This window comes from Neopelma chrysocephalum, unplaced genomic scaffold (assembly GCF_003984885.1).
Source record: "Neopelma chrysocephalum unplaced genomic scaffold, ASM398488v2 Primary Assembly neopelma1_149, whole genome shotgun sequence".
Classification (NCBI taxonomy): Eukaryota; Metazoa; Chordata; class Aves; order Passeriformes; family Pipridae; genus Neopelma; species Neopelma chrysocephalum.
The window spans coordinates 1125341-1138695 of NW_020897811.1; the positions used below are offsets into that span (position 1 = coordinate 1125341).

Consider the following 13355-nt stretch of genomic DNA (forward strand, 5'->3'; position numbering starts at 1 on the left):
AAAAATTAGGAAACAGAGACTCATTTATGGAGACTCTTTTTTGACCTTTTGATGGAATTCAAGGCTCTTTGTGTATATTGTTAAAAAAATATATATTTAATAGATTAGCCTTAGAGCTCAAGCCCTGGGTTTATAGCACAGACATATGTGAGCTCTGGCAAGAGACCAGGAATTGGAAGTTTGTACCCATTTAGAGCTTCTGTGAGGTTTAGAGCACTTGGAGTTAAGGTGTTAGTTTGGCCTAATAACTGCTGCGGTTTTACAGCTCACTTTCTATTAAATCTGATCAATTTACAGGATGGAAAAATCTCTTGAATTCACAGCATTTTAAGTGACTGGTGAAAGTATCCATCAAGGGTCCAGACACCTGGAGAATGCCAAATTTTCAGATACTACATAACATGCCACGGGGCATTATACAGAATGCAAAGAGTCTCTGCTGCACTGCACAGCACCATGCACCCTGCCATGCACTCCATCACATTTGGAAATGCAGGCATGCAGGATCAGACTGCCTTAAAATCTCGTGGAAATTGGTTTTCCAGTAACAGTACACAATTCCAACTGCTAATAATCTCAGCAAGTTCTACACTGAGTGCACATTCAGACCCTGCACCATACGCAGGATATTTTTTAGCACTGGCAGAGGGAAAGAGTCTGACAACTTTATTGATGTTGAATCACACATTGCACAAAAAGAAGTGGAACATCTGAAGCCAGTAGGGCCACCTACACATGGGAAAAGGCCTTTTTTGAAAGGAATTTATGAATTTTAGTTCAGCTGACATCCTATAATCCCTACTGTCACTGAAAAACTTCAGCTTTGGGTTCTATGTGAAGGGGAATTTACGTAAAAAATGGCTTCCAAGCTTCTCTGTCAGTGATATATTTAAAGTTACACCCATAAACTTATTAATGTGGATATACTTCACCCCTGTCCCTTCATCCCACTCAACATTCACTGCATAAACCCATCATACCAAGATTGACAGCGCTGTAGATCATCTCTGTTCAAAACTATTCTCCTTCCATGTGGGATCTTGTCATCTCCAACTGCACACACGGGACAGTCTTCTGGACTGACACAATCCAGGGACAGTTCATCAAGTATTTTCCCTGTTTCAAAACAGCACATCAGTAAAAAGATGCCAATTTTCATGAATTTTAAAACTAATCATTGCACTAAAAACATAATGACTCTTCTCAGGTGGGCCCAAAACCTTCTGAACACTGTGTTTGGTTTTATGGTCACTGCCAGCTCAAGACAGAGAAGTATCTCCTTCCTTCATAATGGTTTTGCTTTAGATATTGGAAGTACATAACCCGGTGTATAACCTGCAACAGCCAGCACCACATGGAAGGTGAACATATCTTTAGAACAAAACATGGGAGATGCCAGGACAAAATGGCATTTCCCTTTGTACATGTGTATTGTTTGTTCCTCCCCCTATCCCCTCATTCTAGTCAGAGACACGAGGGCCCAGAATAGTTATTTTGGTTCTTAAAATACCTTTTTTCTTTGCCTTCGTGTCTTCTCGCTCTGTCTTTAGGAACAGTTTATCTGAGTTTTCACTCTCCTTTTGGCTCTTGTTTTGCACTCTTTCTCTTTCACTCCATCTTTCCTCTCCCTGCCCCATATTTACTGTATTTTTTTCCTTTCCCTTTTCTATGAGATAATTAAGCTGGAAGCTCAGGTTCACAGGAGGATGCCTGCTGGGCACTCTCAGGAGCATCTTGGAGGTATTAAGCCCACCAAGGCAATGGGTTTCCCTCACTGTCATAGCTGCTCTGAAGGAGAGTATTTTATCAATGTCCAGGACAAGTTCATACCCTACTTTAACCACATAGCCAACAATCTCTGCTGCCACACAGCCCCTAATCCTCCTGTCCTCCTTTCCTATCAACCTGTTCCCATCTTCTCTTGTTCTTGCTGGCAGTGTTTCATCCTCCTCTTTTAGGCACCACTTCATGCCCTCCCCCACATTGTGCTCATTTCACAAACTCAAACCAAGATGGTCAACCATCTCCCTACTTAGGCAGTAAGAAATTGTGGTGAAAACACATCAGTAAGCCTGTCAAGCAGAAAAAAAAAGATAAGTAACTGTTTAAGTAAAGTAAAAGATGGACTTACCTGCAGGACAGTGTACGTGGCATCCTTCCACACACTGCAGAGGACACTCCAAAGGCTGTGGGTGTTGGCAGGTTATAGGACAAGCAGGCCCACAGCTGTTATATCTCCATTCACACTGATAGTCTAATTCATTTTTATTCAGGTCCTCACAGCTTTGTGCTATGCAGGGAAAGAATCAGAAGCAAAAAATATCAAATCAGAGTATTTATTCACCATGCCTCTCAGAACTATGACACCAAGTGTCATATTAAGTGAACCACATATTCCTAGAAAAACAAATATTTCCACCTATAACCAATTTTAATTTATTTATTTTTTTACTACATGCAGGGCAGGCCACTTCCTCACACTTGCATCTTTTTTTTTACATAATGAAGCACTTGCTCTAGACCACAGATATTTGAGTTTGATAACTGCAAATGCAAATGCAAAACAAACTTTAAGCTTTAATTAATGCACACATATATATATGTATTACAGAGAACATTTCTGTCTCTAGATTTGTTTGCACCACAGATCATGGCATCCTCTAACTGATGGAATGGGGTTTTGAGGTACAACTCTGAACAGAAATAGAAAAGGGAGTGGAAACGCCAGCGTGAGCTGCCAGCCCGGTCCCATTAAGGTGAAGTTTTCTGGACATCAGTGGGAGCAGAGCTAAGTCTGACCAGCTTATCTGAGCCAAAATCCTGAACCTTTTCACCCAGTTCTTCCTCATGTACCCAGTACTTACGGCACAGGGTCTGTGACCTCCAGTGAACAGCAACCCCTTTCTGTGCACAGACATGAGCGTAGGCTGCGATGGTGTCACAGAAACAGGCACAGTCCCCAATAGATTCACAAGCACAAGTGTCATACATGCAAATGTCTATGTAGGGCTCAGGATTCACCTACAAAAGAGCACAGTACACTCAGTGATTCCCTTCATCTCCTTCCTGTAGACATATTTAACCTTCAGATGGTTTGGGTGCTCCACTTGTCAAGAGCTGAGGTGCCACATAAATCAGTGCTGATATTCCTCCTGATGTCAGCAAGACCACACCCTCAAAGCTGCTATATAAACTGCAGTTTGTTGTCTCTTACTATTCCCCATATGAAAAAATTTGATATGTTTTTAGGCCGCGTTCCCATCCCTCCTGTGCAGCACCTTGGGTATTATATTAGCTCAGCTTCCCCTTCCCTCAAGTCTCAACCCTTTTGCTTCACTTCATGTGCCAGACTCTGGGCTGCACAGTAAAATCTCCCTCAGTTACTTTATAGCTTACTCCCAGGTGGTATTCTGCATTTTCCCAGGAAGCATCAGCTACAGGGCAGGGTGAGAGATGAGAACATGAGTCAGCCTCCTCCAAGTCCCACGTGCTGTCAGCACAACCACATCTTTCCCCTTAGCTTTAACCACTGTCAGCACAGACCACACAGAACTGAAGAATGTGAAACACATGACTCAATACTCACAAATTTTTTGCATTCTTTGAAGAGATCTCCAGACAAAATGCTGCATGATGTTTCTACCATCATCTGCTTCACTATGTTTCCACCACACAGTGGAGACATCAAGGTCTGTTCCAGGTTGGGCTTTATATTATAAGAGACAGTAGAGATTGCATTAGTCTTGCCTTTAAGACCTCAGTACTCCTCAAGCTGAAGCAAGAGGCTCACTAGCAATTTTTCATGACAAAGGAAATTGTTTCTTTGAGTAAAGTTTCAACGCATTGTACAACCCACACAGATCCTGACACGGCAGAATGCAGAGCAGAGCAGATCACCTCCCAGATTTTCTCCAGCTCTTACTTGTACACTGCAGTTTTAACTTGGACATTTTGATGACAGTAAGACACTCTGTGCCAAACACTCATCCTGAAAAATGATCATCCACATCCCTGCAGAAGGTCAACAAGGCTCAAAAATATGACCAGACTTCAGCAGACAATATCCAAGGCCACTGCTGAATGGTTCAGTAGTCTCTCTCTCTCCCTCTCTCTCTCCCATTTTATTTATCTAAGAGCACAGAGCACTAGCATTGACGTGGCATTTATCACTGTGACACTCTACAGGTTCTGTCCTGTGCCTGTTACACTGAAATGAGAAGCTGCTCCTTCTCAGCCTTTACTCCCCAGTATTGCAAATTCCTCTGTGCTCCAACCAACTCATGTGAACAAAGTGACATTCACCATTCAACAACACTGTGGTTATGTCACACTTGCACATAATTAGTAAAGTAACCCAAAAGATTTCATGTGATCAAGAATAAATGCTTCATTTCAATTTTCTGATCATTTAAATATTTTCTTAAAAGATCTAAAAAAAGACTTTTTTTCTTCCCCCACCCTCCTCTGACTATTTAGACAAATTTTCAAGAAAAAGTTTTTAGCCTTAAAAAGCTCAGCTGAATGAGACGCTTCATTTTACAAATGTCAAAACAAGTTCTCTTCAAGCTGTTTCCTCACATTTTTTGATTTGGAAATACTATGGGTTATTATTATTATTTGCCAGCTCAATATAAATTTATTACTCAGTTCCATTCTTTCAAAACTCTATACTTGGAAAAGAGAACACAGACCCTCATGTGTAATTTAATTAGCACCTCATGAAATCTCCAGCACTGGCACACAGATAACACTTCCAGATAGCAGGTACCCTCCTCAAAATTCAGATGCAACCATAGATGGCAATAAAGTCTCATGTCCCCCCTCCATATCCTGCTCTTTCTGATCAAGCCATTCCAATTTTAAAACAATAACTGAATGCTCTTTAGAAAAAGAATGAGAAGCAAACAGAAAGAATTTAACCTAAGTATTCTGTTGTTTGTAATGGACAAACTAAGATTTGGGATATAGAAATTTGGATGGGGAACTATGAAATTTTTATCTGAATTCCCCGTGACTGAAAATTACAGCTGGTTGTCTTCAGGTTAAACTGTAAAATGAGATTTCCAGTTATACCTGGATTTCAAGCATCTGGGTTGGATAACTCTATGAACAGCCCCTACACCATACAGATTGGCTGTTTTGACATTCATCTGAAGCCAGGCAACACAGCAGCATTGTGTAAGTTAATTGATCTCTTATCAGATTTCAAGAAATAACATTATTTGGCAAAAACATGGGGAAAGGAGTTAATTTCTACTTATTCTTATCCCTTCAAACCTCTTTGCCCACTCCTGAGTGATACTGTAACCCACATTAATTAGTTTTCACAGTTCATTCACGCTCACCTTTTCAACATCAGCACAGGATGGATTAACTTTCCAAGAATTCCCGAAGTCAACTGGATCTACTTCAAGATGTTCACTGCTGCTGGTCAAATCATTGTTTTGGATTCCATCAAAATTTCCACACAGACCACACACTTGATCCTTGCAGGGAAAGAAACACAAAACACATAAATCTTACATCTCTACACTGGCTTAGGGTTTTGTTGAGAAGTCTTTTTAGCCTCGAGCTCTAATGCCATGAGGCTTAAAAGCTGAATTATCCAGGGTCTTGCCAAGTCCACCAAAATAGACATGGTCTTTCACAGAGAAGTTTAGCTCTTGTTCCCATTCTGCTCAGCTGAAAGTAGGACCACACTGTCTCCAGAAAGCAAGGCAACTCTAATCAGCAGAGCCTGCTGGCTGTACTTGGAGTATGGCCCTACAATCCCATTTTAATTTCTGGAGATGACAGTCCTCAGGAATCTGGTTCCTTACACTGCTTTTCCTGAATACAGAAGAAACCACTGAAGGCACAGTTATTCTGAGGCACCTCAGTATTCATCCTTTCTGTCATAGCTCATCTCCAACGAGCCAGGATTTACACCTCACAATTGAACTACCAGGAAAGCAAGGCAGACTAATGTTATTGCCAAAGAAAAGCCTTTATTTTCAAGCAAGTGCCTAATACTCCATGGAAATCTATCAGCAAGTCTGCATTAAAAAAAAATGCTGTTCCCCAGAGAGAGGGTAAGGGCATTCTTTAGTGAGAATAAGAAGTAAAGCAAAAAACACTTACTTTGAAATTGCCTTTTAAGATAACAGAGACTCCCATGGCCAGATCCCAGGTCACACTGATGCTTTCGCCCAGTAAAATGATGTAATAACGTCCAGACTTCATGACTTCTAAATTATTTTCATCACTAGGAGGTATCTTGATGTTCACCTGAACAAGAGAAGCACATTGTGCTATCAACAGTGTCTCTATTTACTATTTCAAGTCCCAGTGGAACACGTGCTCATGGGTTAACAGGTACTTCCAAACATGCTGCTCTCTAGAGAGTTCCCATACACTGTCCAGATGCTCCAGAGCAAAACAGAAAATTGGGATACAAGTGCAGTATTTCAATCTCATCCCATTTCTATAATTTTTGGATGTGGTTCCTCGTGCTCCCAGGATATAACATACACTCACCACAAATACTGACACACAGAGCAGTGAGGGCTGATAAAGAAGACAGGGTATTTCTAATTAATGATCAGTTTAGTATTGGTCAATAGTTCACTGAATAATTATGTGTTGGGTTTTGGGTTTTGGGGTTTTTTTTTATTTCATCTTTTTAGGAAACAAATTCTGTGCTCCTGAGGGCCAGTAACAACCAAGGGACTGGCTAGGTTTAAGTTTAATAGGAACTAGAAAAACCACATGCATCAGTGGCTTCTGAAGGACCAGAGTCTGATCTTGAAGTCAGGAAGAACTCTCTTCCCAACTCTACCCCAACAGGGAAAATCCACAGAGATTCCTTTCAGCGTATCTTCATTTTTCCATCGCTTTCCCTTCCCCTGTGACTATTTCTCTTCCATCTGGCTGCATTGCCTCCAGCTACTAAGAATTTAAGAGATTAATTTAAAACACTTTCTTTCACACCATAATCCCCTTTCAATGGGAACTCTAATAGAATTATTAACCACATTTGGAAAGAAAAGTATGGCACAGCTGTTACTTTAAGCACCACTAATGCATTAACTGCTTAATTGTGAAAGAGGCAGATGAAAAGTTTCAATCAATACAATCAAGGGAGAAAGAGGAGCCCACAAACTATTCATCCACTCCCTAGTTTGAGGGAGAAATATTTCCTTATTCCACTATTCTTTCTTGCTCAGTTCGGCAAAAGCTCAGCAATGAAATTCAGTTCTCTTCACCTCTGAGTCATCATCAGAAACTTTTATCCCCAAAGAAGACAGTTCACATCTTCCATGGATCTCCTAAGGAGAGCCTTCAATGTTTTTAGGGGAGAACATGTTAAAAATATTTAGATACTAGAAGCTCTTTTACCTTCTCCTATGTCCCAGGTATGACTACACAGCCTGGTCACTTGGTTGCTTCTAGAGCAGTTTTTGTCTTTCCAAACTCAGGCAAAAAACAGAGGACAAAGTTGAGCTGGGAGGTTGACCTAAATTACAAAATTTCTATGTTTATGGAGGCTTTTTGCCCAACCATGAAGTCCAACGTTTGACCTTGCAAACTGGCAGATTTATTTGTTTCAGAAAAGCAAAAATTACTTCACAATTTTTTTTAAAATGTGAGCCAGAACTGTAACATATATATACTCCAACTGAGTCCCCATTTACCTAAAATTAGAAACTGCTCTCAAAACAGATCATCTTAAAACAATGCTATTTGGAAACATTTTAATGGAAAAAAAATAGTTGATACCTGGGCTTGCTTTTAAGGATTCTTGTGGAAAAAGAGTGCAGGAAGTCATCACTGGGTTAGAAATTACCTAAGAGTTATTTTGCCTTGATCTCTATTTTGTTTGCTGTTATTTCTAGGCAAACTTGTTCTAGATACTGTTAGACTGAGAATTAAACTCTCTAAAAAGACAACTAAAAATTCAGTAGGGTTGTGTGGACAGTGTAGTAATACAGATCCAGCTCCTGCAAGGACAGGCTCTCTCAGGGACCAAACACCCTCTGTTGCTGGAGTCACTGGATGCTGAATCACCTCCTGCCTTTTCTGTAGCCCTTTCTCAGGTGTCCAAATGCAAGCACAGCTTTTCTGAAAATCTGTCACCTAAAGAAGCTTTCAGACAAAGCCTGACTTGATGGAATGGTCCCTGTACTGCTACTCACCCTCAACCAGGCAGGGAATTCTTTAGCAGTAAAAATAAAGAACTGGGCAATCAATATGTCCTATGTTCATTCCTCCAGCATCCCAAAGCCTACATGGATCATATGCTGCCAAGATTCCTTGCACAGAGAGTATCAGTAATGGGCATGTTTTCTGTCTTCCTGCCAAGGATCAGTGGCACTCTGCAGGCAATTCAAAACCTGGTACAGCTTTGCCTGTTAACTCAAAATAAGGCAAATGCAGAGTGGTTTCACATTTCACTGGGAACATTCTTGCAAATTCTCTGGTCCAGATGCCAGTTCAGAGCACAGCACTTCTGAAAATGGAGCAATTGAAACACTATAATCCGCTGCAGCTCTGCAGTGTTTGAACACACACGGCCTCAATTGTTGCAGTGCTCAAGGCAAAGAGCTGAGTGAACTCTGCCCTCTGGAAAGCTTGTTTCCTGCTGTGGAGGGACATGGGAAATAGAAGTGATTCTTGGTCAGTTCTTCAGTGTTTGTGGGTAGGAAAAGGGAGGAAAAAGAAGAATCCAGTAATCTGGATATTCCATCTGGCAATTTAACATTCTGCATCATCAACTTGTTTGAGCCATGACTTCTTTTTTTTCCCTGTGTGCTCAGTCCTTCAGATTGCTAAATTAGGTCTGATGTTTTACAAGTTATGGGTCAGTCACTGGGTTGTCCAGAGAGGTTGTGGCTGCCCCATGCCTGGAAGGGGTCTAGGGGAAGGTGTCCCTGCCTATACCAGGGGTGTTAGTACTAGGTGGTCTTAAAGGTCCCTTCCAACCCAAACCATTCCGTGTGAGATAAATTTGTTGGCATCAAGGAGAAACACCAAAATAGCATTTTACCTCTTGGAGCAAAATGGGCCAATATAATCCTGCTAATCTTTTCATTTGATGATCAAGAACCCCTGAGCATGATGTCATTTATGCCTCATATCTTACTAAACAATCTGAAATTCTTTTCCCCAAAAAAAAAGAAAAAAGGAAAACAAGAGAAAAGAAGCATACGTACATTTCCATTAAACAACTCTATTTCCCCTCCTCCGTACAGAATGGTAACTCTTTTGCTGCACTTTTCTCCAGTGAAGCCACAACCTTCATTTGCAATTAGTATCCTGAATGTTCCAGAGTCATCCCTGCAGAAATCCTATCAGATAAAAAATAAATCAATGAGTCAGTGACATGGAACATTTAAAAACACGTATAGAGAAAAACACCTAGAGCAAACAGAAGCCTCAGATAACACCCTGTGTAATCTTGGCCAATAGGATATATGTTGGCATGTGAAATATTCCCACATTCATTTATTTTGTGCTTAGCCTTGATATTCATGAGGTCCATTCCTGAATACACAGATATTATTCGATTTACAAGACTCTACAGCTTCGGTGCTAAAATTAAAATACAAATCTAGAAGGTTAGGTTTAGAAAGAAGAATTAGGAAGAAATTTGCACAGTCTTGAGCCAAAAGTTTGATACCCACGCTTTCCTACCTGTACATGAAAAATAATTACAGTAATGCCAACCTATTTCTTGGGGAGCAATGATGCAGTGTAATGTACTGATTTTCTTTTCTTTGTGAGGTCCATCTCTCCTCTTTGCTGTGAGGGAAATGGATATTTTCAATGTACTCCAAAAGGGCTGGTGCATGGAAGAGGAGAGTGACTGTGCCGGAGGGAAAGAGCAGAGTCTCTGTTCTGGGGGAATTTAGGGAAGGTTTACTGAGCATTCCTTGTCCCAACCAGACAGTAATCCACCACAACAGGATAAAGGGTCTAGTGGAGAATGAGGAAAAATTGATTTTTTATGGACATCCACAATTCCATGTTAGAGATGAGGTTCAGACAGCTCTTCTATCATAAGGTTTGTGACTGCCAGCTAGACACGTGACAACCTAAATTTCTATACAACAAAATGCAATCTTCGAAATTCTCAAGACATCTTTGAAGTCTTAAAGCTCTACTCTCCTCTACCATCCATCTGGCTCACCAATTAAAAATATTTTACTGTGATTTATCCCAACATTGGCCTTCTCACCTGATGTAAAATACCTCGTATATCATCAGGCAGCTTTAGCATTTGACATGTTCTTACCTGAACTAATACATATAGACAGTTTCCTGGAAACTTGTATTTCAGTCCATCAAATGTCAAGTAATGAGCTGTGCCAATAACAGTGCAGGTGCCATCACAGAGATTTTTGGTGCACTCCCACTTCCGACCCTGGCACACACTGTGACAGAGAGAACAATCATCATTATTGCAATGTGTATAATAAACAACAAAAGGCAAGGTGCTTTAGGCAAAGTGAAAGTGCCACAATTTCTGCCACCAGGAGCTCACTACCACACACCAGATGAGAGGCTCTCTCATCAATATAAATTAGCATATATCAGCATTGGGTGTATAAATCCAAATAGTGCATTAATGTTAAGTGAATAAGGGATATGTTTCTCTGTTTCTTAAAAACTGCATGTAGGAATACGAGCTTTTTGAATCTCCCTGTTCCAAAAAGAGGCCTGGACAGGCCTCCTTTGAAGGAATATTTTGTAATGTCATTACATTTTATTTTGGATATGCTGCTGTGCTCCAAGTACCATTTTAGAAAAACAGGGCACCAACTCTGTCTATTTGCCCTTTCCCAGAGATATCCTGGAGGACCACAAGTCCTGCTACAGAAGCTGAAGGTATGAAAGGGGATCTTTCCCTCGACACCCAAAGCCTTTTGATCAGTGACATAAATTGATTTGCTAACTAGCAAGAGGCTGAGCAAATAAAATAAAAACCAAGGTCAATGGGGAGTTAGAACAGCAGCTGACACCATATCAAATAATAAGACTTTAATAACATAATAAGCAATATCTTGCTTGAGGGTGGCAAAACATTCATCTACTAAACACTCTATGAATGCAGATGGACACCATCAGTGCCCCAGGAATTTTCTAATCAAGTTCTGTAAGGGCAGGGAAAGGGGAATTCTATCTGTGCTTTACAGACATAAAAACTCAGGGATAAAGAACCTGAAATACTTTCCCAAGATCAAACTGCTACCCAACGAAAAACCAGGCACTGATCTGAGTTCTCCAGTAATGCCTTAACCCAAACATAAGTGTTGTTTAATCTTGGTAACATTTCACTTTATAATAAATATTCTGCAATACATTTTCTTCAACGAATGAAACTTCAGTAATATGAAACCTATTACACCCTCTGACATTAATCCTCTGCTAATAGTTAGAGCAAGACCAAGGTTTTGTATATATGTGCACGGGCAGATTATAAGGTACGTGGCGGAGCAAAATTCAGATTAGCAGATTCCTGCTGTGTGCTGCTTCTTAAGTGTTACTCCAAAACTTTCATTGAGCCCTACAATGAATTCCCAACACGTTGCATAACAAAAGTTTTGCCACTGGCTTAGGCTTAGAGACATTCCGTTGTTCATGAATTAGGGTCTCCCATATGTCAGGCTGGATGTAAACGCCAAATCTGACACCTCTGGCTCATATATTGCCTTTGCAGGTGTTCACATCTGGCTAAGAACAAGTGAGAATGAGAACTCCTGCAACAGCAGTACAAAAGGCAAAAACAAAAGGAAAGGAAGATCTGACCTCCAAAATGCAGACTCTCAATTCTTATTAATTCTCAAAGCAATAGTAATTTCCTATATCACTTTCTAAATGACATTTGACTTGATATTTGCTGAGAACTATCATGAAACTTTTCAAAGACACATAGTTCAAAAAAGCCCTGGTGACATTTTTGAGGGACCCTATTTCCAATTTTACTTTCACATACAAGAAAAATACCTAAAATGCGAGGAAGAACTTTTTATCAATGAGACAAAGCCTGATTTCTAACATTTTCTTAACGCCGACATTGAAGGAAATTCTACGTATTTGAGGAAATGTCACTTACAACAGGCAGTCACAAGAATGAAGCAACGTGGTTATGACTATTTTAAGATCAAAGATTATAAGAATGACTGAAAATAGGAGGACTGTGCATGGTTATTATGAAGAATCTTGCAAATTTCACAACAACACCTAGGAGTTTTACTCTACTTGTTTCAATAAAATTTCCATTGTGTCTGTTTTTCATCTGAGTCACTTTCACCTATATGAAATGTAAGTAGATTATAGCACTTGTATCTATACAAAATATCAGCTTCTCCTCCATCTTTCTGCCTTTCAAATCTACTTTTCCCCAGGTTTAATTACAGTGGATGATTCACAATGTTACATGTAGCTACAAAGGAAAGAAATGAAACAAAACACTGAAAGGTCAAAATTTCCACATAAAACCTTAAACCAAGTCTAATTTACACTAGTTAGGAGTGGTCCCACTAGTTTAAGAATACAAGACTTGAAATCACTGTTACTCAGAGGTCAATGTACCAAACAAAAACTAAGCCAAAAGACTCTTCAACAGTGATTCTCTGATCCAACTCCACCCAGTCACACAGAGAATAACAAACATTGTTCCTGGGGTGCCACAAAGCTGGTCAGGGACATTTTGGATAGAATTCATGACAGATTCTGAAGTGTCAATTCAAGGAAAACAGAGTTTTCACACTGCTGGTGGCTCAGTGTCCTACACTTTGGACTCTTGGACCTCTGCAGGGAAGAGCCAACATTCCCTCCACACACACACACGGAAAGCAAAGCACCTCCAGTGCAGCCAGTGTGCTGTGCAGGCAGGAGCCAAGAGTGGCAAACACATTCTACCTCACCAAAGGCTGTGCTGAGGACTTCCCTTCATGCAAACTGAACAGCCCAGCACTTTCTTTTGAACCTATAAATTCTTTTTCATGGACCACACAGGATAAGGGTGAAAGACACGGAGCACTTTTTTCTTCCAAGCTATCAGAGTTTTCACTCTTTTTTCCCCAAAATATATCAATGGACTGAGCACTCTTTAGAGATATAAGAGGTCAACTCTGTCTCTGCCTAATTCTTTAATATTTTCCTGAAGGGCATCTATCATATTATAGCTGGCACATCACACCCATTCTGCTGATGCAGCTTCTGGCTGAAAAGGACTGATTTGAAGCATCTCAAGTAGCAAAAACAAAAAAAAAGGGAAGCATGACAGCAAAGCTTAGTGACAAAGCACAGATTCCATTCCTCCCACCCCAGAGGAGCTCCTATATCGTTATCTTGTGCTGCAAAATCAAGGA

At 40.4% G+C, this 13355-nt stretch overlaps 1 protein-coding gene across 1 annotated transcript in view; it reads right to left on the reverse strand.

The window, feature by feature from the left end:
- The window catches only part of VWF (von Willebrand factor), a 133665-nt gene that overhangs the window by 65450 nt on the left and 54860 nt on the right, over positions 1-13355 (reverse strand). Inside the window, exons 20-27 of the mRNA XM_027701142.1 lie at positions 10274-10412; positions 9192-9326; positions 6121-6267; positions 5346-5486; positions 3587-3706; positions 2865-3021; positions 2132-2290; positions 981-1116 (exon numbers count right to left, since the gene is read on the reverse strand). Coding sequence (XP_027556943.1) covers positions 981-1116; positions 2132-2290; positions 2865-3021; positions 3587-3706; positions 5346-5486; positions 6121-6267; positions 9192-9326; positions 10274-10412 — 1134 coding nt within the window. The remainder of the gene's footprint in view (positions 1-980; positions 1117-2131; positions 2291-2864; positions 3022-3586; positions 3707-5345; positions 5487-6120; positions 6268-9191; positions 9327-10273; positions 10413-13355) is intronic.